Here is a 23791-nt window from a genome sequence, read left to right as displayed (position 1 = left end):
TGGCCAAGCCCCCAGTGGGGACTCTCACCCTATGAGGGTGTAGCCATCCTGGGTGAGGGGCTGATGGCTGTTTGCAGGCTGGCCACGGCCCCCAGCCACCCAAGCTCCCAGTGGAGGCTGGCTGGAAGCAGGTATCTGGGGTTTATTTATCTTCTATAATTGAAACTTTGTTGCCTTGAGCAGAGGCCACAGCAGCCAGGGCAGGTGGGAAGCTTGGCTTCCTCCATCGCCAGAGCAACCAAGCCTCCTGCGTGCTCCAGCTCCGTGGCTGCGGAGGCCATCTTGGTTGGGTTAATTTGCATACAGTCGTTCTGATTGGCTGGTGGGCATGGCTTGGGCACGTAGCGGAGGTGCAATCAATTTGCATGTTTCTCTTTTATTAGATTAGATATTTAACATAGTATAAAACTTAGCCATTTCAAGTGTACAGTTCAGTAATTTTACTAAGTGTTGCAATCATTACCGTAATCAATTTAACATTTTCTTTCCTCCATAAGATCCCTTATGCATGTTTATAGTTAATCCCCCCTCCATCCCTAGCCCCAGGTAGCCACTAATCTACTTTCTGTCTCTAAACAATTGCCTTTTCCGAACATTTCATATGAGTGGAATTATATATGGTTTCTTGTGATGGTTTCTTTTGCTAACTATAATATATTTGAGATTTACTCATGATGTCGCTTGTATCTGGCCTTTATTTCTTTTTATTGCTGGACAATATTCCATTGAAGAGATACAATATCCTATATAATAAAAGGGTAATATGCAAATCGGCCGAACGGTGGAATGACCGGTTGCTATGATGCGCACTGACCACCAGAGGGCAGATGCTCAATGCAGGAGCTGTCTCCTGGTGGTCAGTGTGCTCCCATAGGGGGAACGCTGCTCAGCCACAAGCTGGGCTGATGGTTGGTGAGTGCAGTAGCCTGCCTGAGGGCTCCTGGACTGTGAAAGGGCACAGGCTGGGCTAAGGGACCCCCTCTCCCCCTGAGTGCACGAATGTCGTGCACTGGGCCTCTTGTATATCCATTTACCAGTTGATGGACATTTAGATTGTTTCAAGCTTTGTGCTATTAAGAATAATGCTGCTGTGAACATTCATATGCATACATTGTGTGGACATACATTTTCATTTCTCTTGGGTCAATACCTATGAGTGGGATTGTTGAGTTTCATGGGAGATTTATGTTTAACTATTTGAGAAACTGCCAAACTGTTTTCCAAAGTGGCCCCACCATTTTACATTCCCATAGCAATTTTTGAAGGTTCCTATTTTTCCATATCCTCACCAACATTTGTTATTGTCTGTCTTAATTATTATAGCTATGCTAGTCGGTGTGAAATATTTCATTGTGGTTTTAATATGCATTTCCTTAATGAAGGATGTTGAACATCTTTTAATGTGCTTATTAGACATTTGTATATATTAGTTGAAATGCCTATTCATATATTTTGTCCATTTTATGATTGGGTTTGAATATTATCTATATACTAGAGGCCCAGTGCACGAACTCGTGCACTGGCCTGCGCCCTCTTGCAATCTGGGACCCCTTAGGGGATCTTGGACTGCCAGTTTCGGCCTGATCCCTGCAGGCCACGCCGAGGGACCCGGGCCTCTAGTTAAGTTATAAGTGTTCTTTGCAATTTCTGGATACAGGTCTCTTATTTGATATGTGTATGGCAAGTACTTTCAGTCTGTTGCTTGGCTTTTAATGTTCTTAATTAGGTCATCTGAAGCACAAAAACTTAGAATGTTGATGAGGTTCAATTTGTCAGTTTTTTTCTTCTATGGACTGTTCTTTCAGTGTGATATCTGTGAATTCTTTGCCTCACTCAAGGTCTGGAAGATTTTATATATAGTATTTTAATTATTTGAACTTTTAAAAGGATATTACAAAGTATTTTTTAAGGATAGATCCTGAGAGCTTGAGCTAATTAGAGGCTGGTGTTTGGTTGTTATGAGGGCTCTTCAATGTAGGGTTCATGCCTATTCCAAGAGTGAAGTCCTTCAGAAGTCCTTTCCCCCACCTGCCATGAACCCTGGACACTATCCTCCAGCCCCTTGAGACTGATAGACTGCTCTGCTCAGCTTCTCAGTCTCCCAGCTGCCTTTCTTAACTCAACTTTAAGCTTCTCAGCTGCTTGAAAGCCTTTCAGCTGCCACTTTTCAGGCTTTCATCGTCTCAGCTGCCTTGAGAAAACTTCCGAGCTGGCATTTTCGAATTGGCTCATACCTCCTGGGGAAAAGTATCATGGAATGCAAAGCTACGTCACTTCTCCACACTTCCTTCTCCCTGAGATCACAGCCTCTCAGGTTCTCCTTGCTTGGTAGCTCTTAGATGCCTTCAAATAGGTTTTTTAAAAAGTATCCAGCAATTTTAGTTGTTCTTGGTGGGAGTATTGCTCTGCCACAAGCTTGTGTTTTTGTTGTTGTTTGTTTTTGTTTGTTTTTTTTTGGTTGGTTTATTTGTTTTTGCCAGGGGAGGAATTCTCTAGAAAATTTTTCTAAGGCAGTTGATAAAGCTTATTGAATTACTGTGAAGTTGCATTTCTATTGATGGAGTACTAGTTTGCCAGGATTACTTTCATTTTTTAAAAACCATTGAAAATTTGCAAGATAAAAAGTAACATTGTAATTTTCTTTTAATTTTTTATTTTTATTCTAGCGAGACTGAATATTATTTCAAACGATGGTTGGCATCTTTTCTTTATGACTTACCTACAGTTCTTCACTATTTTTAATTGATTTTTAAGGACTGTGTAACATTGCCTGTAATAATAAATAAGAACTGATTCATCTGAAGATAAAGGATTGTTACCCTAATGAACTTAAAAACAATAGCTTTTCTATTGATGTTTATGATGTGTGAAAACTTTTGAAGGCAAGGGTTGTATCTCCTTTCCTTTTGTATTCTCTCTTGGTACCTGCTGCATGGTATAGTCCATATTAACATAAAGCAGATGCATTCAAAATAATGCAGAGTTGGGAGCATTATGCTCATGAAGATTATTTCCTGTGTCATGCTATGTTCGGTGATTAACCACTGTGAACAATTTCTTTAGTTATTGATTTATATCATTTCTTTTAGGAGCATGGTCTCAAGTCTATGAGGCATCCCATTTTTGAGTCACCATCTTCTTTCTTACATCTATCCAAATCACTAATATGTAGGATCAAATTTTCCTCGGTGATACACCACATTTATGGGGGATAAGTATCTGTTTGATAAATCTCCACAAATGTAAAAGGGAATTGAATATCTTACCTTCCTCACTTGAAGTGAATGTCATTCCTGTAAGTATCATACAAATGCTGAATAGCAGCCTTCTCAGCTCACTCTGAAGGATTTTAAGTGTAAGGCGGTTTTAGACTGACGTCAGAGGTCTAAAGCATGCGCATGAACATTTAGAAAAGCGAAAGCATTCTCCATTCACATAGTTTATACAACTCTAACCAACTGTTTGGATTCTAGAAATTATCCAGACAGTTTAATTTTTAGTGAACATTATGAAAATAGTGTCTGAGGATGAGGGATAGTGGAATTTTCCTTAGCATGTTAGGCATACTCTGGCTCTTTTAATTGTGGGAAGTATAATTGTACTCCCACAAATGTGCTTGTTTTAGTCACTCCTCTAACTTTTTTAGGTCATTTCATCAATTTTGCATAAAAAAAATAATGTCTGCTCTCATGCTGCCTCTGGCCCTCAGGGAATGGTGTTCTGAAGAAAAAACTGAAACCTTTGGGGAAGGCCAGTCTAAAAATAAAGTCCTCAACGTACTGGAACAGGGATGAGGCCGTTTCTAGGGACAGCATTTTCACATGGTAGATTGCTGTCTTAAATGGAGTGAAAGTTCCCTTCTCTCTCCTCGGGTGATGAGGGCGGCAGCACAACATTTTGGGAAGAACAGGGACTTTGCAGCCCGGCTGTTCTGGGTTCCACCTCCAGCTCCCCCACCAGCTGTGTGATTGGAGGCAGGTCACAGTCTGAGCCTCAGTTTACTTGTCTTCAAAATGGAGAAAATAACTTCTGTCTTTGGGGCTGCTTGCCAGGACTAGCAATAATGTATGTGAAGGTCAGATTTATGGTGGGCACTTAAGAAATGGTAAATATAATTGCACATCTTAAATTTTTTCTCTCATTATGGAAGAAGACTTTTTTCCTTCCTAACGTGATGATTCACAGGATAGAGCCAGGTTACCTGGGTGCAGTGCAACTCCTAGCTCTGCTATACGTTAACCGTGTGACCTTGGGCAAGTAACCTAGTTTCTTCCTCATCTACAAGTGGGGATGGTTATGATGCTCACCTTCTAAAGTTGTTACAAATATTAATATTTGTAAAGTACAAGAATAGTGTCTGGCTAATTTGTAAGCACTAGGTTAGCATTTGATATGTAAAAGTAAACACTCAACACCAACATTAATTGGTTATCCTATATAATAAAAGACTAATATGCAAATTGACTGAACAGTGGAACAACCGGTTGCTATGATGCGCACTGACCACCAGGGGGCAGATGCTCAACGCAGGACTTTCCCCCTGGTGGTCAGTGCGCTCCCATAGGGGGAGCGCTGCTCAGCTGGGCTCATGGCTGGTGAGCGCAGCGGTGGTGGCGGGAGCCTTTCCTGCCTCCGTGGCAGTCGGACATCCCCCAAGGGCTCCCAGACTGTGAGAGGGCACAGACCAGGCTGAGGGGCCCCCCCCCCCCCCGGCCCGAGTGCACGAATTTCGTTCACCGGGCCTCTAGTTGTTATTAATAAAGGTAATAGGATTGGAATGGAATTGGATTAGAGGCAGCATTGCTGCATGATGAATGTTGGCTCACAGGTAGGAGGAGAAACAGGCACAGAGAAAGAAGTTTAATGAGATAAAAAATTGGCAACTCTGGAGCTGGCACAAATTCAAGTGGCTGCTTTTTATTAATTTTTATTTTATTTATTTTTTTAATTTAAATTCTTTATTGTTTAAAGTATTACATATATCTCCTTTTTCCCCCACTGACCTCTCCCCAGCCATCCCCACCCCCCAGCACATGCCCTCAAGCCCTCCCCCCCCCCCCCGTGTCCATTGGTTATGTTCATATGCGTGCATACAAGTCCTTTGGTTGATCTCTTACCCAATGCCTTCCCTCATAGGTTGGACAGTCTGTTCGATGCTTCTGTGACTCTGGTTCTATTTTTGTTCATCAGTTTATGTTGTTCATTATATTCCACAAATGAGTGAGATCATGTGATATTTATCTTTCTCTGGCTGGCTTAATTTGCTTAGCATAATGCTCTCCAGGCCAATCCATGCTGTTGCAAATGGTAAAAATGCCTTCTTTTTTGCAGCAGCATAGTATTCCATTGTGTAGATGTACCACAGTTTTCTAATCCACTCATCTGCTAATGGGCACTTAGGCTGTTTCCAAATCTTAGCTATTGTATATTGTGCTGCTATGAACATAGGGGTACATATATCCTTTCTGATTGGTGTTTCTGTTTTCTTGGGACATATTCCTAGAAGTGGGATTACTGGGTCAAATGGAAGTTCCATTTTTAATTTTTTGAGGAAGTGCCAAAATTAAAATAGTTCAATGGAAAATTTGAAAGATGACTATAAGGGAATTTCCAAGAACACAGGGCAAAAGGGAGACAGAAAACTTAAAAGAAGTGCAAAGAGACAGGCTCAGAGAAGTGCAAAGAGACAGGCTTAGTCAAGTTGGTCTGATATTTAAATACTTGGAATTCCAGAAGATACAACAGAGTAAATATCAAATACATAAAGAAGCTCCTCTTCTGCTCTGGGAAATAATCTTCAGACTGACGAGTTCTGAGGGCCCAGCCAATTGGATGAAGGCAACTTTAAATTCAGACCAGTTCTTGTGAAATTTAAGAACATTCAGTTTAAGGTTCCTAAAAGCTTCTAGAGAGAAAAATGAGATTGTCAAGTTCCCATTAGTCCTTGAGCACCTCTTTACTTTCTGGTATAATAAGGTACTTCAGCCTCATCTCATACTTTTCCTATCCCAGTCCTGGAGCCAGCCATTTTTCTGAGGAGCTTTGGTTTCTTCTAATGGTGTTTGGAAACCATGACCTGGCTACTCATTGTATCTGGAGTATGGCTTCTGACCCGTTAGTGCACAGAACTGTATGGGGAGGTATATAAATGTATACCCGTATCTTATGATGCATACAAAATGGTTTTGCCAAATATTAATATCACTACTAACAACAAATATGCTAAGTAAAGTTCAGAGTTTCTTTTTCTTTAATTTATCTTTATTGTTGAAAGTATTATAGATGTCCCTCTTCTCTCCCCCCCCCCCCATTAACCCACTCCCTTCCCCTCCCCAGGCCTTCTCCGCATTATAGTCTGTCCATGGGCTATGCATATATGCAGGGAAGTTCATCAGTTAATCTCTTCCCGCTCCCCCTCCTTCCCTCTGAGATTCCACAGTCTGTTAAATGCTTCAATATCTCTGATTGTTTTTGTCCATCAGTTTATTTTGTTCATTAGATCCCCCATATAAGTGAGATAATGTGATACTGTCTTTCTCTGACTGGCTTATGGCTCCATCACTACTGCTAGACTGGGAGTGAGTAATGAGTGTGCTTCTCATTTACTGGTAAGGTGAAGGGCAGGCACTATCTCCACTCTCCTCAGGTTAGAACAGCATCAGCTGTGTAAGCAGAGCTATAGAGGTTTGGCAACCAAAAACAACCTGGATCAGAGCTTCTCTTTAATGTGCCTTGGAATCGCCCGGGATCTTTTTAGATGCAGATTCTGATTGAGTAGCTCTGGAGCGGGATATTCTGTATTTCTAACAAGCTCCCAGGTGATGCAGATACACATGGTCCACAGACCACACTTTGAGTAACAGGTTCCTAGATAATATTGCAGATTTGCGACTTTATCATTTGGCATTCCAAAGACAAGAAATAAGACAGCAACTGGCTTCATATTAAAGGCGTATCCTTTCAGAGTATGAGTGAAATGGTAGGAGGTAGAAGATGCAGGAAAAGGAGGAGGAAAGAGGAGCAGACAGCCAGTGCCTTGAAGTCTTGAGAGCGTCAGCAGCCTGCCCTGCAAGAAGTCAGAGCACTGGTGAGAGCGGAGGCTGAGGACACTCCAAGCGAGAGGAGCAGTCACAGCCAACGTTGAAATAGCTCTGTTGAGGTGGTGTAGGCTGGGCCAAATGGCCACCGCTCCTCTCTGCTTTGGCCAAAAGCACAGGCATTGGGAACCTGCTGGAAATGTGTTCCCCAGTTCAGCAACCCCCAGGGACAACATGCATCCCATTGAGAAAAGCACACCTTTCAGAATCTGTCTTTCTGTAGTCTTTTGGGAGCTCTCAAGATGAACGGTTACAGACCAGTTATGATGCTGAGTGCGTTAGCCCTGCGCCCTGCAGGTCTGATCTGCATCCTTAACGACATCCAGCACAACTGAGAGGGTGGGAAAGTGAATAGTGCAGGTCCAGACATCTCTTCCAACAAGGTGGTGAAGTTCACTCACTCACCTGTGTTACCTGGGTCACTCAACTATAATGAATAATTCTTACAGAATGAGGTTTTACTATATTAGAATTTTAATGAGGCATGACTTTTTGCTTCCTTTCAAATACATTGAAAATATTTTAGGATTCAAGTTAATTACTTTTATTACAAAATATTAAAAGCACATTAAAATGCAGAAAGAAAAGAAAAAAGCCCATATTCTACCTCCATTAACATTACTTTCAGCATTGGGGTGATTATTTCCTTTGAGCTTGTGTGTGTGTGTAAAGCACTTACACTTTATTTGCAATATTCTATTCCATTTTTATAGCCTTCATAAATGACACTTAAAGTGTCTGAAAAATGTCTTATTCAGTTAAGTAGGCCCTTAAATATTGGTCATTTAGGTTGAAAGATCCTTAAAGAGCAGTCAGTATCTGTAATATATGTGGGGAAATGGGAAGTAGAAGTAGATGGATAGAAAGGAAATGTCCTTTCTTTTGGTATCTTTTCTTTCCTCTCAGTTTAAAGTTATCTCTAATCTTAAAGTTCTGTTACTTTATTAAAGGGGTTCAGAGATGGGCATTCCCAGGACAGTCCTGCATGGAGATAGAGTGCTTGGCAGTCACATGACTACCTCCATGGCCTAGTGACCCTGTCCTTACCAGATGATGGGAGAAGGAGCAAGAGTCAGAAAACAAAATAAAAAAAAAATAGGTGGATATATTATAACCTAGGAGAGTAGAATTTCCTTTAGAAATTGTGTTCACGTATTTTTGGTGACTATCCTTTCATAACCCCTTGGCCCCTGAATTCCTATCAGTTATGAGTATGTTGGGTCCCTCAGGTTTGAGGTGAAAAATGGTCACCATTATTGTAGTTGATGGGAATCAATCTAGTGTTTAAATGATTAGGATTTTGATTTTAAGAATTCATCTGGTTACAGTTTGATGGGGTGGACACGACTGAGGAAGAGAGACCATTTCGGAGGCTCCCACCTGGACTAGAGACATGGTCATGGGGTAAGAAAAAGGGAAGCAGTATAGGAACTGCTTAGGAGGTGAAATTGGCAGGCTAGAGTGACTGGTTGGGTGTGCTGGTGGAGGGACAACAAGAAATGGTGTTTTACTCCCAAGGTTGGGGTTGGAGTAAATAGATGGTGAAGTCATTAACTGCAATTAGGGTCTAGAAGAAAAGTAGTAGTTATAATTGCTTTTTAGATCAGTATCTCTTTTTCAGTGCTTTGGTGTTTCTTAGCTGAGGTTTTCTAGAAACCATAGCCTGAGGCAAAGCTAACCTACTGAACTGACTGTGTCTGGAAGTGCAGTCTTTGGGCAGCAAGAGTGAGGGGATAAAGGAAGGGAGGCAGGAGGAAGGAAAAGCAAATGCAAGGGAGTGTGTTACTGATCTGGCCACAACTTCATTAGGTAAGTTGTCTTCCAGACAGACTTAAAGAGCTCTCCATAGGCCTGGTGGTCCATCAGGGATGTAAGGAGGCGACATCCCTTCTGTCTCCTACATCCTCCAGGCGAAATTCACACCAGCGAGTGTTGTTAGACCTTCGCTCTTGATTGGGATGAGGAGCCACTCTGGGCAGCCAGTGGAGAGGCGATCTCCTGCCCAACAGTGTAACATGAGCTGAGAAGTGGTTGGAGGAGCCACAACCTTGGTGGATTGTGTGGGGTCAGGTTTGGGCAATCAGCTGAGGTCCAGGGGCTTTAGGGAGGCCTAGGCGGCAGGTGGAACTGTGCACATATAGAAAGGCATGCCAACAGGGTCCCAAGCATGTTCCCAACTTCTCTCAACTCTGTTCTCATTTCCTAGCTTTGTTTCCCTTTTATAGTCTGTAAGAGCTTTTTAATGCTCTGATTTTTGTTATACTGTTTTGTTTTTATTACTCTCCAGGTTTTAATATTAGATTCATATTTCCCTAGTTTCTATGAACCTGATGCCTCCACTGACAGAATTTCTAGACTATCTATATATATAAAAGCCCAGCGACCTGAATGGTGGAATGACCAGAGCGACTGGTGGCTGTAACGCGCACTGTGGCAGCCAACCAGCCTGATCTGGGCCCCAATCGGCACCCCACCCTAGCAACACCCCCCCCATCAGCCCCCAATACCCCAATTAGGGGCGGGGCCAGCTGGCCAACCACCTGCGGCCCCCTCCCCATGCCCGCCCAGCCCGATGGGCCCCCATCAGGGTGGGCTGGCCAGACCCCACCTGTGCACGAATTCATGCACCGGGCCTCTAGTAGGTTTATATAATTGTGTTCCTCTTTATTTATTTAGTCTGGGCTGCCGTAACAAAGTACCACAGATGGGGTGCTGGCTTGTATACAACAGACATTATTTCTCACGGTCCTGGAGGCTGGAAGTCTGAGACTAGGGTGCCCACTTCCAGGTTGCCGACTTCTCACTGTATTCGCTCATGGCAGAAGGGGCAAGGGAGCTTCCTCGTGCCTCTTTTAAAAGGGCACTGATTCCATTCTTGAGTGCTCTGCTCTCTTGACATAATCATTTCCCAAAGAGCCCACTTCCTAATGCTATCACATCAGGCCATTAGGTTTTCAACAAATGAATTTTGAGGGGACACAAGTATTCAGACTAGAGCGACTCTGTGGTCCATATGCAGAGGACAGAAACCTGTCCTGACGGTCATATCCCACCAGGTACTTGTTTCATCTATTCCCTGTGTTTGCTTCTCAAATAGACATGATACACTAAATGTTTCAGTAAAGAACTATGAAGATAATACTGTACAGTGAACTCTTATTTTAAGGGTTTCATAACTAGGGAATAAAAGGCATTGGGTTACGAGTATGATAACAGAATTTTTTGTTAGTGATTTAGTAGCTTTTGAGTATATACTGCATGCCAGGCTATTAACTGGGTTTCAGAATACAGTGCTGAGCAAAGAAATAGCACATCTGTGTCTTCCTGGAGTTTGCTCTCCAGACAGGATGGGCGGAGTGGGGTGGGCATGGGCACAGGCATGAGTCAAGGGATGCCATGGATACTGTAAAATGATTGTGGGTCGAGTATTATCACAGAGAAGTACATGTTAAAATGAGACAGTAGAATAGAGGTGGGGATTGGCTTGGTCAGGGGACCAGGGAAGATTCCCATAGTGATGGAAGAGTAAGAATGCACAGAGTGAACAGGGAATGGGATTGGGTGAATAGTAGCAGGAGGCAGTTTATCCACTTAACAAATGTTTACTGAACATCAACTGTGGCAGGCACAGTCATAGGTGTTGGGAGTCCAGTTGTGAATAAATTGCTGCCTTATGCAAATTCTTGGTAGTTTGGATAGGATGGTGTAGGTGGGTTAGAGAGAAATGGCCTGATAGGAACAACATTTAAGAATTAAAATGTACAGTTTTGGGGAATGGAATAAATCATAGCTGAGGGAGGAAGATGTGAACGTGACTGTTAGGTTTCTGGCTTGTATAACCAAATGGGTGGTAATCTAGTCTCTGGGCACGAGAACACTGGTGTGGGGTAGCTTAGGGGGGGACTTGCAGAGTTTGAGATATCCTAGTGGAGATGTTAAATGAGCGGTTGGGTGAGGATGGAACTCAGAAGCGAGCTTTGGGCCATTAACACATGTTTATCAGGTATCTGCATGCAGGTAATTGAGGGAGTGGGCAGGAGGAGATTGTTATGGCATGAGAAGAAGAAAGCAAAGCTTTTAAACCTTAAAAAAATTTATGTGTGTTTCTAAAATCAGACTAAATTATAATTGCTTTTAATTAGCATGTGTATTTCAGTCTGAGTGCCCATGGACTCCCTTAGGTATAAAAAAACAAAACTTTTCACCCTTGCCCTATGCAAATAGTTTATAGGTGATAACAGGAGATATTCAAGTTTTAACATAGCAGTTATAGGTCTAGGCAGGCTTATTTGTTTTAAGATTCCAGGTTCATTATATAATAAGACTTGGTATTTCACTCTAAATGTTGCATTTACAGACAAATATCATTGTGAGAAACATCCATGACAGGTAAGTAATATATCTGTGAACTATTCAGAAAGGTTGATGAAATTAAATTGGCCAGTATTTTCCCCAGTAGTAGTTTCAGGGTAGATAAAGATTCTCAGCAGAACAACGACCTAATTAATGTGAGCTTGAGAATAAAAATAGAAATAGGAGACAAAAGGAATATTAATAAAACCTGTCACCCATAGGGCTCATAATTTTTTTTTTTGCTTTTTTATATTTCCATAAAGATTCCAGGAGGTTAATCTTCTATTAGCCACTTAAAAATACATTTTCCTAGTTTTTAATTATAATTAACATTCCTTTCTATTAAATGCTGACCTTTCTTGCCACTTGAGTTTCAATTCTAATTGTCACCAGAAGTCACTTTGAATATTCTCCTTGGAACAGAGCACTTGCTGACATTTAGTTTAATTTCTCCATAGCATTTGTGGGGAAAAGTAAGTAACATGAATGCAATAAATCCTCATGCTTAATAATCTAATTTTTAAAATGTCCATGGAAGAACTAAATGTCCCATCATGATAATTTTTTTTGTGGTGAACATTCTGGTTGGAATTAGAAAAATATCAGAAATGGAACAGTGGTATAAACAGAACACTGCTTATGGTTCATACTTAAAATGTTCACACAGTATTTTCCTCTTTAGTTTTATTGCATATAGGGTTTAAGTTAGATATACCTTGAAAATAAGTGAAATTTTAGTGCAATAATGATATTCTCTTTATAAAAATAACTCTAAATAAATCCTCCCCTACCCCATCCACTGCACTTGAGTATTACATATTCTCTTTTGGTTAGTTTGTTCAAAGCTTTCTATTATTATACCTACAGGTAAACCAAAAAATAATACAATTCAGTTCCCCAAAAGTAGACATTGCTATTGTGATAGAAATTTATTTTTTGATTATTCTTTTTAATTTTAAAGCAGATTGCCCCCTGAAAGTGACTGCTTTTTGTTTTGTTTTTAATGAAATAAAGCTGGAATGTGAGTTACTTCTGAAGTGAAATGCGTGGCTCTTTACTTCTGGTCCCACCCACCTCTTAAGAGAACAGGAGTATACTTGCCTCCATCCTGGTGTGTTCTTTGTGTATCGTTCCATTTTTTAATTAGAATCTCTAGACATGTAATAACAGCCTATTATGGGCAAAGAATATGAATTTGTGTGTGATGCCTGTCTTATTTAATTGGCATTTCTCAATCCAAAACTTCTCTGAGGATGTGTCCAGTTCTTCTAAGCCTATTTCCCTGGAAGTATTGAGGATAAGGAGATCTGTTCTGGTCTGTCCAGTCAGTTACCACACCACCATCTGCTTTTTGCTTTTAAAAACCCCTATCTATTGCCCGAGCTCGGTTTGGCTCAGTAGATAGAACCTTGGCCTGTGGACTGAAGGGTCCCGGGTTCGCTTCCGGATTGTGGGCTTGATCCCCAGTAGGAGGCGTGCAGGAGGCAGCTGATCAATGCTTCTCTCTCATCATTGATGTTTCTAGCTCTCCCTCTTCCTTCCTCTCTGAAATAAATTTAAAAAATTAAAAATAAATAAAAATCCCTATCTATTTATGTGTCTTTCATTCACACCTCTTGTCCTTTTGGGTTGTACATTTTTTGTAAATCCCTCTACTGTCATTTTGGTGTGATTTTGAGATGTGGGTCTATGGTCACTCTGCCCCGTTTAACCAGAAATCCAGGAACCATTTGTTCATTGCTGTCTCTCTCGTGCTTGGCACACACTAGATTCTTAAATAAATATTTGATGAATCAGTAATTGAATCAAATGAATTAGAAGTTTTTATAGCAATGGGGTTATATATGTGTATATGTAACAACCTAAAAGTGTCTTTTAAATGTGGTTTTGCTTTGGCTTCATTGCAGTTTTTGTTTTTTTGTTTCTCAACCTGGTAAAGGAAACTAAGTGTTTTAAAGTGTGTCCATCAACAAAATGAAAAGGCAATGTACTGAATGGGAGAAAATATTTGCAAATCATATATCTGATAAAAAGTTGATATCTAAAATATATAAAGAACTCACACAACTCAATAGCACCCCCCCCCAACAATCCAATTAAAAATGGGCAGAAGATCTGAATAGACATTTTTCCAAAGAAGGCTAATAGGTACATCAGGGAAATGCAAATCAAAATCACAATGAGATATCAACCTTACATTTGTTAGAATGACTATTATAAAAAAGGCAGCTATAAGTATTGTCAAGGATGTGGAGAAAAGGGGACCCTTATACAATGTTGGTGGGAATCTAAATTGGTATAGCCACTATGGAAAATAGTATGGAGGTGCTTCCAAAAATTAAAAAGATTAACTACAATATGACTCACCAATTCCACTTCTGGATATTTATCCAAAGATAAGGGTATAACATAAAAAGATATCTGCTCCCATGTTCACTGCAGCATTATTTACAATAGCCAAGATATGGAAACAACCTAAGTGTTCATTGATGCATGAATGAATAAAGAAAATGTATATACATACATACATGTGTATGTATAAATGTATATGTATATATGAATACACACAATGGAATATTATTCAGCCATACAAAAGAACGAAATCTTGCTGTTTGCAACAACATGGATGGATCATGAGGGCATTATGTTAAGTGAAATAAGTGAGACAGAGAAAGACAAGTATAGTATAATCTCACTTATATGTGAACTCTAAAAATGAAACAAACAAAACCACACAAGCTCATAGATACGGAGAATAGATTGGTGGTTTCCAAATGTGGCGGGGAGGGTGGAGTGGGGAGTGGCTGAAATGGGTCTAGGAGATCAAAGGTACAGACTTCCAGTTATAAAATATATGTCATGTGATGTAATATACAGCATGGTGACTATAGTTAATATTGCATTGCATACTTGAGAGAATAGATCTTAAAAGTTCCCATCACAATGAAAACAATTTTAATTTTGTGTGATGACAGATGTTAACTAGTCTTATTGTAGTGATCATTCTACAATGTATACAAATATCAAATCATTATGTTGTATACCTGAAATGATATTAATGTTGTATGTCAATTATATTTTAATAAAAAAATTAAAAATGAAGTGTGTACTATTTCAGGATGGATAGATGTTTGTTTACTTGGTCAAGCACCGTTATAGATGTTATTTTAGGCTGGTGATACAGATTTGTCTGTTTATATTTTCCTACAGATAGACTTGTATAGAGGCTGATTTATGTAGCAAGCATAGTCTTTATGCTTATATAGTTAGTTAGTTCTAAAGAAAATATGGTGATTGTGGTGTACAGATTTCTAACTGCCATTGGCCCTTTGTGGTTAATAAAATTTGAGAGTCACTGGCTTAGTGTGGCATCTCAGTCAGGTATATTTTGCATTTCAAAGTGAAAATGTGAAAATGGATAATATCTTGTAGGAACAAAGAAATTAAGCTGTGAAAGTGAGAGTAACTAGTAAAATTAATATTTTGAACAAGCAGATAAATACTCTCCTTTCTCAGCCTTGACAACAGAGGGGATTGTAGAAAGAAACAAGTACGATAGAGAGCTAATGATTTGGCTACAATGCTGGATCTTGGGCCTGTCAAATGGGGTGCTTCCACCCTCCCTACCCCAAGAAATGAATAAGTGAACATTTGGCATTTACCCCTAAAATCAATAACTAATTCTAAGTGAAAATAACGAGCAAGTTATAGTGTTATTCTAAGCTTCTGTGCATTTATTCCTCCCCCCCCCACAATCTTTGGTATTTATTAAAGTAATCTAGCCAGAAATCCAAAGAGAATTCTTCCTAATTAAAGAAGTTATCTCTGCATTACTCACAATAGCCAAGATATGGAACAATCCATATCACAAAAATGGGTTAGTAAGATGGTAGACTAATAATGTCCCCTATTGAAAACTTCAGGGTTACAGAAGTTGGGGGTAAGGATAAGAGAAAGGTGATAGGAAACTTTTTGGAGTAAGATAACCAAATATATGTAAGTTTTCTGGAATAGATTCTCTACTGCTGAATATTCTTATGGGCATCTCCTTTAGAAATTCCATCTTCATTATTTGGTTGACATCTTCTATCAAGTTTTAGGGAAAAGAATTTTTTCAATTTCTTTGATCTTTTCAGATAGAAGTCTTTGTATCATAAAATAAAGGATGGAAGTTAGTGGTTATGGGAAAGAAGAGAGAATATGAGAATAAAGAAAGCTTTGAAAAAAGAAAAGTCTTGAAAATATGATCAAGACTTTTTACATATAATTTTTCTTGTCATTTTGAATAACTTTTCCAAGGTGGTGACGGTGAGATTTCTGGGGAAAAGCACGAAGAAATAGAAAGCCAGGAAACTGTTTTAAACCCTTCATAGGAAATAACCTAGTAGGTGTTACAATAAAAGTGTTAAGTAGAAAACTGAGTTCAGGTTTTTCTTGCCATCTAGTGTTGTGCTAACGTAAACATAGAATATGAATCTGTACCAAAAAGCTATTAAGAAAAACATTAGTACTCTCAGGAGAACCAGATAATAAAACCTATATTAATAGTGACTGTGGAAAGACCAAGTTGCTACTGGAAATTTAAAAGAAAGTAAGGTTCTAACTTTTGACTTTGAAGTGGTAATACATTTTAATTTTTTTCACTTTTACTTCATACATGAGTGTCATGAAATTTCCGTCATGGTTGACTAAAAATAAAACAACAGAACAACAGTATCTTAGTGCTACTTGTGCTAGAGATGTAAATATTTTTGAAGTGTTAAAAAAAGGCAAACTGATCCTCCATGACGAAAGGTAAGACGTCAAGTGTTATTTATGAAGCTCGTTTCTCATTTACTTTTCATATTTTGGGCTTATTTTCAGGCAAAAGGACTTCTGTGGAAGATGGAACTCTGTCTGTTTTCCAGAACGTGTTTCCAAGCCTGTCAGGGAAACGTGAAACTGCTGCTGGGTGTTGAGATGCTGGAAGAACACCTTCCTAGCTGCTAGCGCCTTCCCTCCTACTGAAGCCATGGTCTTCTCTGCAGGGCTGACTGCGTCCCACACGGGGGCAACCAACACGACGTTCGTAGTCTATGAAAACACGTACGTGAATACTACGGCCCCGCCACCAGTCCAGCATCCTCTGCTTAGATACAATTTTGACACCCTGGCTCCCACGGGGATGAGTTCCTGGACCGTGAATAGCACAGCTGGACCCCCAGCACCAGCAGCTTATCAGAGCCTCAACCTGCCTCTGCAGATCATCCTTTCTGCTATCATGATATTTATTCTGTTTGTGTCTTTTCTCGGGAACTTGGTGGTTTGCCTCATGGTTTACCAAAAAGCCGCCATGCGATCTGCCATTAACATCCTCCTGGCCAGCCTGGCGTTCGCAGACATGTTGCTTGCAGTGCTGAACATGCCCTTTGCCTTGGTAACTATTCTCACTACCAGATGGATTTTTGGGAAATTCTTCTGTAGGGTATCTGCCATGTTTTTCTGGCTGTTTGTGATGGAGGGGGTAGCCATCCTGCTCATCATTAGCATCGATAGGTTCCTTATTATAGTCCAGAGGCAGGACAAGCTAAACCCCTACAGGGCTAAGGTTCTGATCGCGGTTTCTTGGGCAGCTTCCTTTTGCATAGCTTTCCCTTTGGCTGTCGGCAACCCTGACCTGCAGGTACCTTCCCGAGCCCCCCAGTGTGTGTTTGGGTACACAACCAACCCAGGTTACCAGGCTTATGTGATTTTGATTTCTCTTCTTTCTTTCTTCATACCCTTCCTGGTGATACTGTATTCGTTCATGGGTATACTCAACACTCTCCGGCACAATGCCTTGAGGATCCATAGCTACCCTGAGGGTATATGCCTCAGCCAGGCCAGCAAACTGGGTCTCATGAGTCTGCAGAGACCCTTCCAGATGAGCATCGACATGGGCTTTAAAACACGTGCCTTCACCACCATCTTGATCCTCTTTGCGGTCTTCATCGTCTGCTGGGCCCCGTTCACCACTTACAGCCTGGTGGCCACGTTCAGCAAGCACTTTTACTATCAGCACAACTTTTTTGAGATTAGCACCTGGCTCCTTTGGCTCTGCTACCTCAAGTCTGCATTGAACCCACTGATTTACTACTGGAGGATTAAGAAATTCCACGAGGCCTGCCTGGACATGATGCCCAAGTCCTTCAAGTTTTTGCCGCAGCTCCCTCGTCACACAAGGCGACGGATACGCCCCAGTGCTGTCTACGTGTGCGGGGAACACCGGACGGTGGTGTGAATATAGGAACTGCCTGAAATTTGGGGTGATGGTTGTTCTTTACTGGACTCTGAATTTTCTTTCACATGGCTTTTCCACTTACAGTTTTCCGGTTTTTATAGGTTTGTGTGTGCGTGTGTGTGTGTGTGGTGTGTGCAGTATAAAGAAAGAATGGTGACTAGTTATAATTCTGTTACCAAGGATACACAAGAGGGCAGTGATCACAGATGTTACCTCCAGGATTCAACAGAAATCCTCTATTTAGGGTGGGAAGATGGTTTTTGTATCTTGGTTGATTTTGTTTTGGAAGCAGGAATCAGGATTGTGCTTTATTGAGCCTGCAGTCACACTGAATTGTCGGTGTTTGGTATGCTGCTCAGGTGTGCTTAGTTGAGTTTATTCTTTTTCTTCTGGAAAACACTGCTGCTTTTTGCCATTGTATTGGAGCCAAAAACCACATACATCTCAGTAGATAAATATTTACTTTTATTTTAAGAAATAACCCAAGGAGGTTAGTGACATTTCAAAGGTCATTAATATTTACTTTGGTGCACTTTAGGAAATAATGTACAAACTAATTCAGTCATGTTTTTCAGAATTGTTTTTATACATGACATGTTATGCTTTAGGAGACATTGCATTTTCATTTCTAGAAAGATAGTTTTAAAAAATGTTTTATCTGCATGTACAGTTTTAAAGGAGAGACCATAGAAATGTAGATATTTTTCTAAGCACAATAGCAATTCTTTAGAGCAATAGGGCAAAGTCAAGAAGACAGAACATCCTTGCCACTCTAAATGGGATGCAGTGAGGGGTGGCTGGTGTGGGCGGTGGTGTCTCCTTTCACTCAAGGATTCTCACTGAGTCCAGCAGGGAGAAGGACCTACCACTATTTTGCACCTACCATGTGCCAGGCACTGTGTATCCTTTTATCCTCACACCATCCTGTGAGGTAGGTATTATTTCTTCTTTTTTTACAGATGAAGAAAGCAAGTCTCAGAGACTAAAATCCTGCTCAAGGTTAGTCCCAGACCTGGGACCCAAAACATCTGTGGGAGTCCCAAGGCTGTGCTATTTCTCTGTGCCACACAGGCATAAATTCAGGTTCAGATGTTTCATAGTCAAGAGGGGCTTTGCATATCCTTCTATTTTTTAAGACTATAAAACCTTTTTAAAAATAACTTCATCTTTTAAATTACCAAAAGAAATGTGAAACTAATGCAGAAAGTCTGGGAAATATAAACATGAAATGAAATCACACAACTACCCTTTCACAGTGGAACTTTAAAATCGTAGATAAGTAAGATGATCAGGAAATAAGATGACACTTTGGTTTGCAAAACAAAGGACTGACAGTTATGGAGAAGTTCGGTACAGCTGTGTGTAGGTCTTGGCTTTGTGGGTTTGGAGGCTTCCAGTGGTTCAGCTGTCTCTAAATGTTCTAGGGATGGTAGGACAGCACTGTTATCTGGGCTTGCCCCTAGCAGAGCTGGGGTTGGTGAATATGCTCCGAAGTGAGCCTCCTACATAGAAGCAAAGATAAGCCCTGGTCCAAGCGTAGAGCAAGTTGTAATAGGGCTGGGCTGGGGTTTCAAATTATTTTTCTCTTGCTGATGATCTGACCCCCTTGGTGCATCCAGACCCTTTGGTCCCCTTCTTCCTGGAACCACTGATACACTTGATAAAATAGCTGACAGGGATGGGGCTGCAGACGAAGGCTATAGGGGATGAAAGTGCAGCCCCGTTGCTACACCATGGGCTTTATAAATAGGTAAGTAAACCATGAACATTTTTTTACTTATAGCATCTTTTTGGATTTTAGTGTTTTGTGAACCTCTGTTTTTTTCAGTTGTACTAGAGAGTTGGATTAGATGAATCTAAGGTCTGGTCCAACTATAATGTGCTTCCCACCATATGAGAGTGGAGATGTTTGAAGAGCCCAGTTGATGTTGGCTTCACTCTTTGGTCTCCAGTATTACTTCTTTACATTCTATTTCATTAGCTGTTTCTTAACATTGACCATCTGAAGAGCACGTGGCACAGTATCAGGAGCTAGGACTTCCAAAGTTTGACATCACAAAAGATCTGGGAAACCCTGCTCATGCAATTGTAACAGTGTTGGGACTCATTTTCCAGTTGAAGAACTTTTTTCAGACTCGAGCATATTATTTAACATGTTGGTTTGGGATCCTCTGATGATGACAGTCACCTACCTCTTTGGTTTCTACGTCTGTTATTCACAGGTAAAACTGTTGCGTCCATAGGGATCTTGTAGAATATAAACACTATAGTAGATACTAGTAGCATATTGAAGTGTATCATGCCTCCCATTTTCAACTGGATTTCAAGCAGATATTAATAAGTATATTTGAAATTAGACTTTCTCTAAGGAAAGTAGGCATGCTCTGTATTCATCTTACAATATATATTGGCAGTAGGTCTCGAGACTCCTTTTTGTTTGCAGTTGAGACTGGGTTTCGGCTTTCTTTGTCCTTTTTTATGAGCAATCCTTAGGTACTTTTGTGCTGCTTGGTAGGCAGTGCATCATCTGGTGAGAGCTCTGGATTGCCTGCTGAGATGCTCGGTGTCTGTGGAAGAAGAAAGAAGAAAGAAGAAAGGGGCCTTTGTGAGAATTGAGCAACACCGATCAGCAGTTCTCTTTACACTGGATAATCTTGATCAGATGACAGTTTACAAATCATTTTGAACGTTTTTATTGTGTATACACTTTGAAAGCTTTAAAAAAAAAGTACTGTGGAGTACCTTTGAAAAATTTAGGTGCAGACTCCTACGTTGCCTATTCCCCTGTATTTTCTTGAGGGGAAAATAAATACCACTACTAATTATCACCACTGACATAATCAGAAATGTTTTTGTTACCGTTTTCCTTCTGGCTAATAAGTAAGAAGCATGAAAGACATAGTGAAATATGTGTGGTCAAAAGTAATCCCCTATAGTTTGGAGTAGTGATACTCAAGCTTTAATATGAATATGTGTCTGAGTATTCCCAGGGGGGCATTCACAGATGCCCAGGGCCCCAGAGTGTCTGCATTGGGCCCAGAGATGCACGCTTTTATTTTGTTGAGTATCCTGCCCGATTCTGATGCAGGTGGTCCAAGGGGCATACTTCAGTAATCATTTCTGTCGAGAATATACCCATTTCAATATTGTCTGTGTTATTCAAAAATGCTTGTTTTGTGTTGGAAGCCATTATCTTCTAGTGCATGGGTAATCCGCATCCGGAGGAAAATCTACTCATTGTTGTGCCTAATTTGCTGCCATGTGTGTTAGTGCTGGATCTCAGCAGTAGTAGAGTTACCTTCTTTCAGCTGGCACAACTCTGATAAACCATCTCATTTCACAGGAGAGCAGAGAGAGTGACTTAATATTTGAAAGTCATGACTTTCTGGAGCCGAATTCCTCTAATATCTTCTCCCAGAGAGGTGTCTATTGTATGGAACCTCCTGAAGAGGATGAGGGGAATGTAAAGTCATCTAATCCCCACTGCTCTTCTTATGCCAGTCTCATTTAACAGAAGCATGAAGAAGAGAAAATAACCTTTTCAAATCCATGTATTTTGGTTGCTAACAAAGATATTTACTTTTTTCTTGAGTTTTGCTTTTGTTTACATGAAAATATTTATGTATATATCACAGAAACATTTTCACTTGCTTGACATATTATTCTGCCATGATTTTTAGTTTAAAGGATTGCTTAATTCAAATTTATTTTCTCAATGACAGCCCTTCTAAACTGCCTTCATTGAAAACTCAGTTTTTATAATAATATCAAAACACATGTTTGTTATTACAGGTAAATGGTAATACATTTCATATATATATATTGGTACTAGGACTTTGTAATTAAAAATAATTTATTTTAAAATAGTACCTGACCTGTATGGGGAAAAAACGCTTTGAACTTTGGACTGTTAATATTCAGAAATCAACAAGTATGGTTATTTGTGCATATTCTTATTACAACCAGGAAAAGTGCTCCCAATAAGAAAGTTAATAAATGTTTAACATTTCTAAAAGTGGAGTTTTTTAAGGACCAGTTCATTCTATCTTAGAAGACTTGTCATGAATAGTACTTTCTGTTAAATTAAAATCTGAGTTTAGTTTCAAATCTTGTTTTCTTTGGGTTCTTATTTTCATATTTGACCTCAAAACTGGTATATGCATAACTGTACTCTAATTTTAGAAGTTCTTGGGATAGTTAAGGATGACATGAAACTTGGCAAGAGAGCATTAGTATTAAGAAACAGTTTTAAGAAATTCTGTCTGGAAGAGTTGTGAAAATTTTACTGCTGAGTCATGTAAAATTAGATTGTCACTTGGCAAATCAATGACAGCATTTGCTCCTATTTTGACAAAATGATTTCAACTACGCTTCCATTTCTAAAATTTACGGTATATCTAAAATCCACTTTTAAATCCATAGGAAATGACATGTGTATATAAGAATTTTAATTTTTCCCAGTTAGACATGGGGTTTTATTTTAATTTTTTTTACTCTTATGCAATAGCTAAGTATATTTAAGTTACAGAAGAAGGTTGATTTACAAAAGAAGGTTGTCGTTGAATCTACATTTGACATTTTCTTTTGAAATGGAAAGGTAAGGAAGATATAGCAAAATAGAGGAACATGTTAAACTAAAAGCATTTTCACATCTACCATGAAAATAATGAACCCCACTCAACTCATTCATAATACAAAGAACCTTTAGGAGCAATTTATACCTTAAGTATTAAGGTGCAGTAAGATTCAATGCCAAAAGAAAAAATAAATATTTCTTAGCTATATCAGTCAGCGTTTAACCAGAGAAGCAGAACTAGTAGAAGAGATTTATTACAAGAATTGGCTTACGTAATTGTGGGGTTGGCTAGGCAAATCTGAAATCTGAAGGGCAGGCCACCAGGAAGGGAGGCTGGGAAGTGCAGGTGGGATTTCTTCTTCCTCAAGCCTCAGTTCTGCTTTGAAGGCCTTTCACCTGACTGAGTCAGGCCCACCAGGTTATCTAGGAGGATCTTTCTTAATGTGGACTGGTGATGGACGCTAATCATATCTACGAAATACCTTCACAGCAACACCTAGGTTAGTGTTTGATGGAATAACGGGTATGTGGCCTACACAGATTGACACATCAAAAGATCATCCAAGGCAGTGATATGCAAATTTATGATAAAATTCTCCTGTGGTGCTGTGATCAGTCACATAAATCTCAGTGTTGAGGTTAAAAAAATGACCAAGACAAACTTGTTCCAGAGGATTGGATACACATTCTGACCACATTATGTTCAGATTCATGGAATCACAGGCATAATATTGATCTTTGATTTTCACTGTATCTGTTTTGAAACGTCTTAAAAGGGAGTACTAATTGATAAGATGATTTTGTAAGCCAACTTCCTTTCTAGGTGAGCTTTTATTATTTGTGATACTTGTCGAGGCTGATGCCTTTTAAGGAATTTGAAAGTATAACATTAATCTCAGCATAAAAGTATGCAAATCATAATAAGAATGATGGGTGCTAATTTTTGGCCACTTACTGTAGTCAAAATACTACTTTGTTTTAATTCAAAGTATTTTCTCCTTTTTCCAACAGGAAATTATGTTCCCAAGAGATTAAGCAACTTGTCAGGCATAGCGTGGATTCAAACCTAGGCCTAATGCCAAAGTTCATATTTTTTAGGCTTCCTTGCCTCTGTTATTCTCTGGTATGAGTCCCTAGTGAGAAGAGCTTACTAAGCATCATACTGTGTGATTTTTACCCTCCACACATTGCATAATAAAAAGCATAACAGCAACACCTGTTCACAAAGTTGTGGATATTAACGCAAAACCTAGGTGGGTTGGTTCTTGGTTAGAAGTCATTAACTATATTTGGCTCAGTCAGGAGATTGTCAAGCTAACTGGGCCCCTGAGAGCCTTGGATACCATCTCTAATGTCATAGAACTTTCATGGCACTTGCTGACTGTGGCTGAAATTTTAGGGCCATGTCAACACCCAGACACTTACCTTAACGTGCATAAATCTCAGGACCCCTTTTGAAAGGCTGTCTGTCACCTTGGTGCACAGTTGGGTTTTAATTATGTACTA

General features: G+C 39.9%; 1 protein-coding gene across 1 annotated transcript in view; it reads left to right on the top strand.

Moving 5' to 3' along the window:
• GPR63 (G protein-coupled receptor 63) overlaps nucleotides 1-21816 on the top strand; it is a 37586-nt gene extending 15770 nt beyond the window's left edge. The window contains exon 2 of the mRNA XM_023759761.1: nucleotides 16314-21816. Within this exon, the coding sequence (XP_023615529.1) occupies nucleotides 16462-17709 (1248 nt within the window). The 5' untranslated portion in view covers nucleotides 16314-16461 and the 3' untranslated portion in view covers nucleotides 17710-21816. The remainder of the gene's footprint in view (nucleotides 1-16313) is intronic.
• Nucleotides 21817-23791: the final 1975 nt, after the last annotated feature.

Source organism: Myotis lucifugus, unplaced genomic scaffold (genome assembly GCF_000147115.1).
Source record: "Myotis lucifugus unplaced genomic scaffold, Myoluc2.0 scaffold_161, whole genome shotgun sequence".
In the NCBI taxonomy this organism is placed as follows: Eukaryota; Metazoa; Chordata; class Mammalia; order Chiroptera; family Vespertilionidae; genus Myotis; species Myotis lucifugus.
This window is presented reverse-complemented; position numbering and strand designations above follow the sequence as displayed.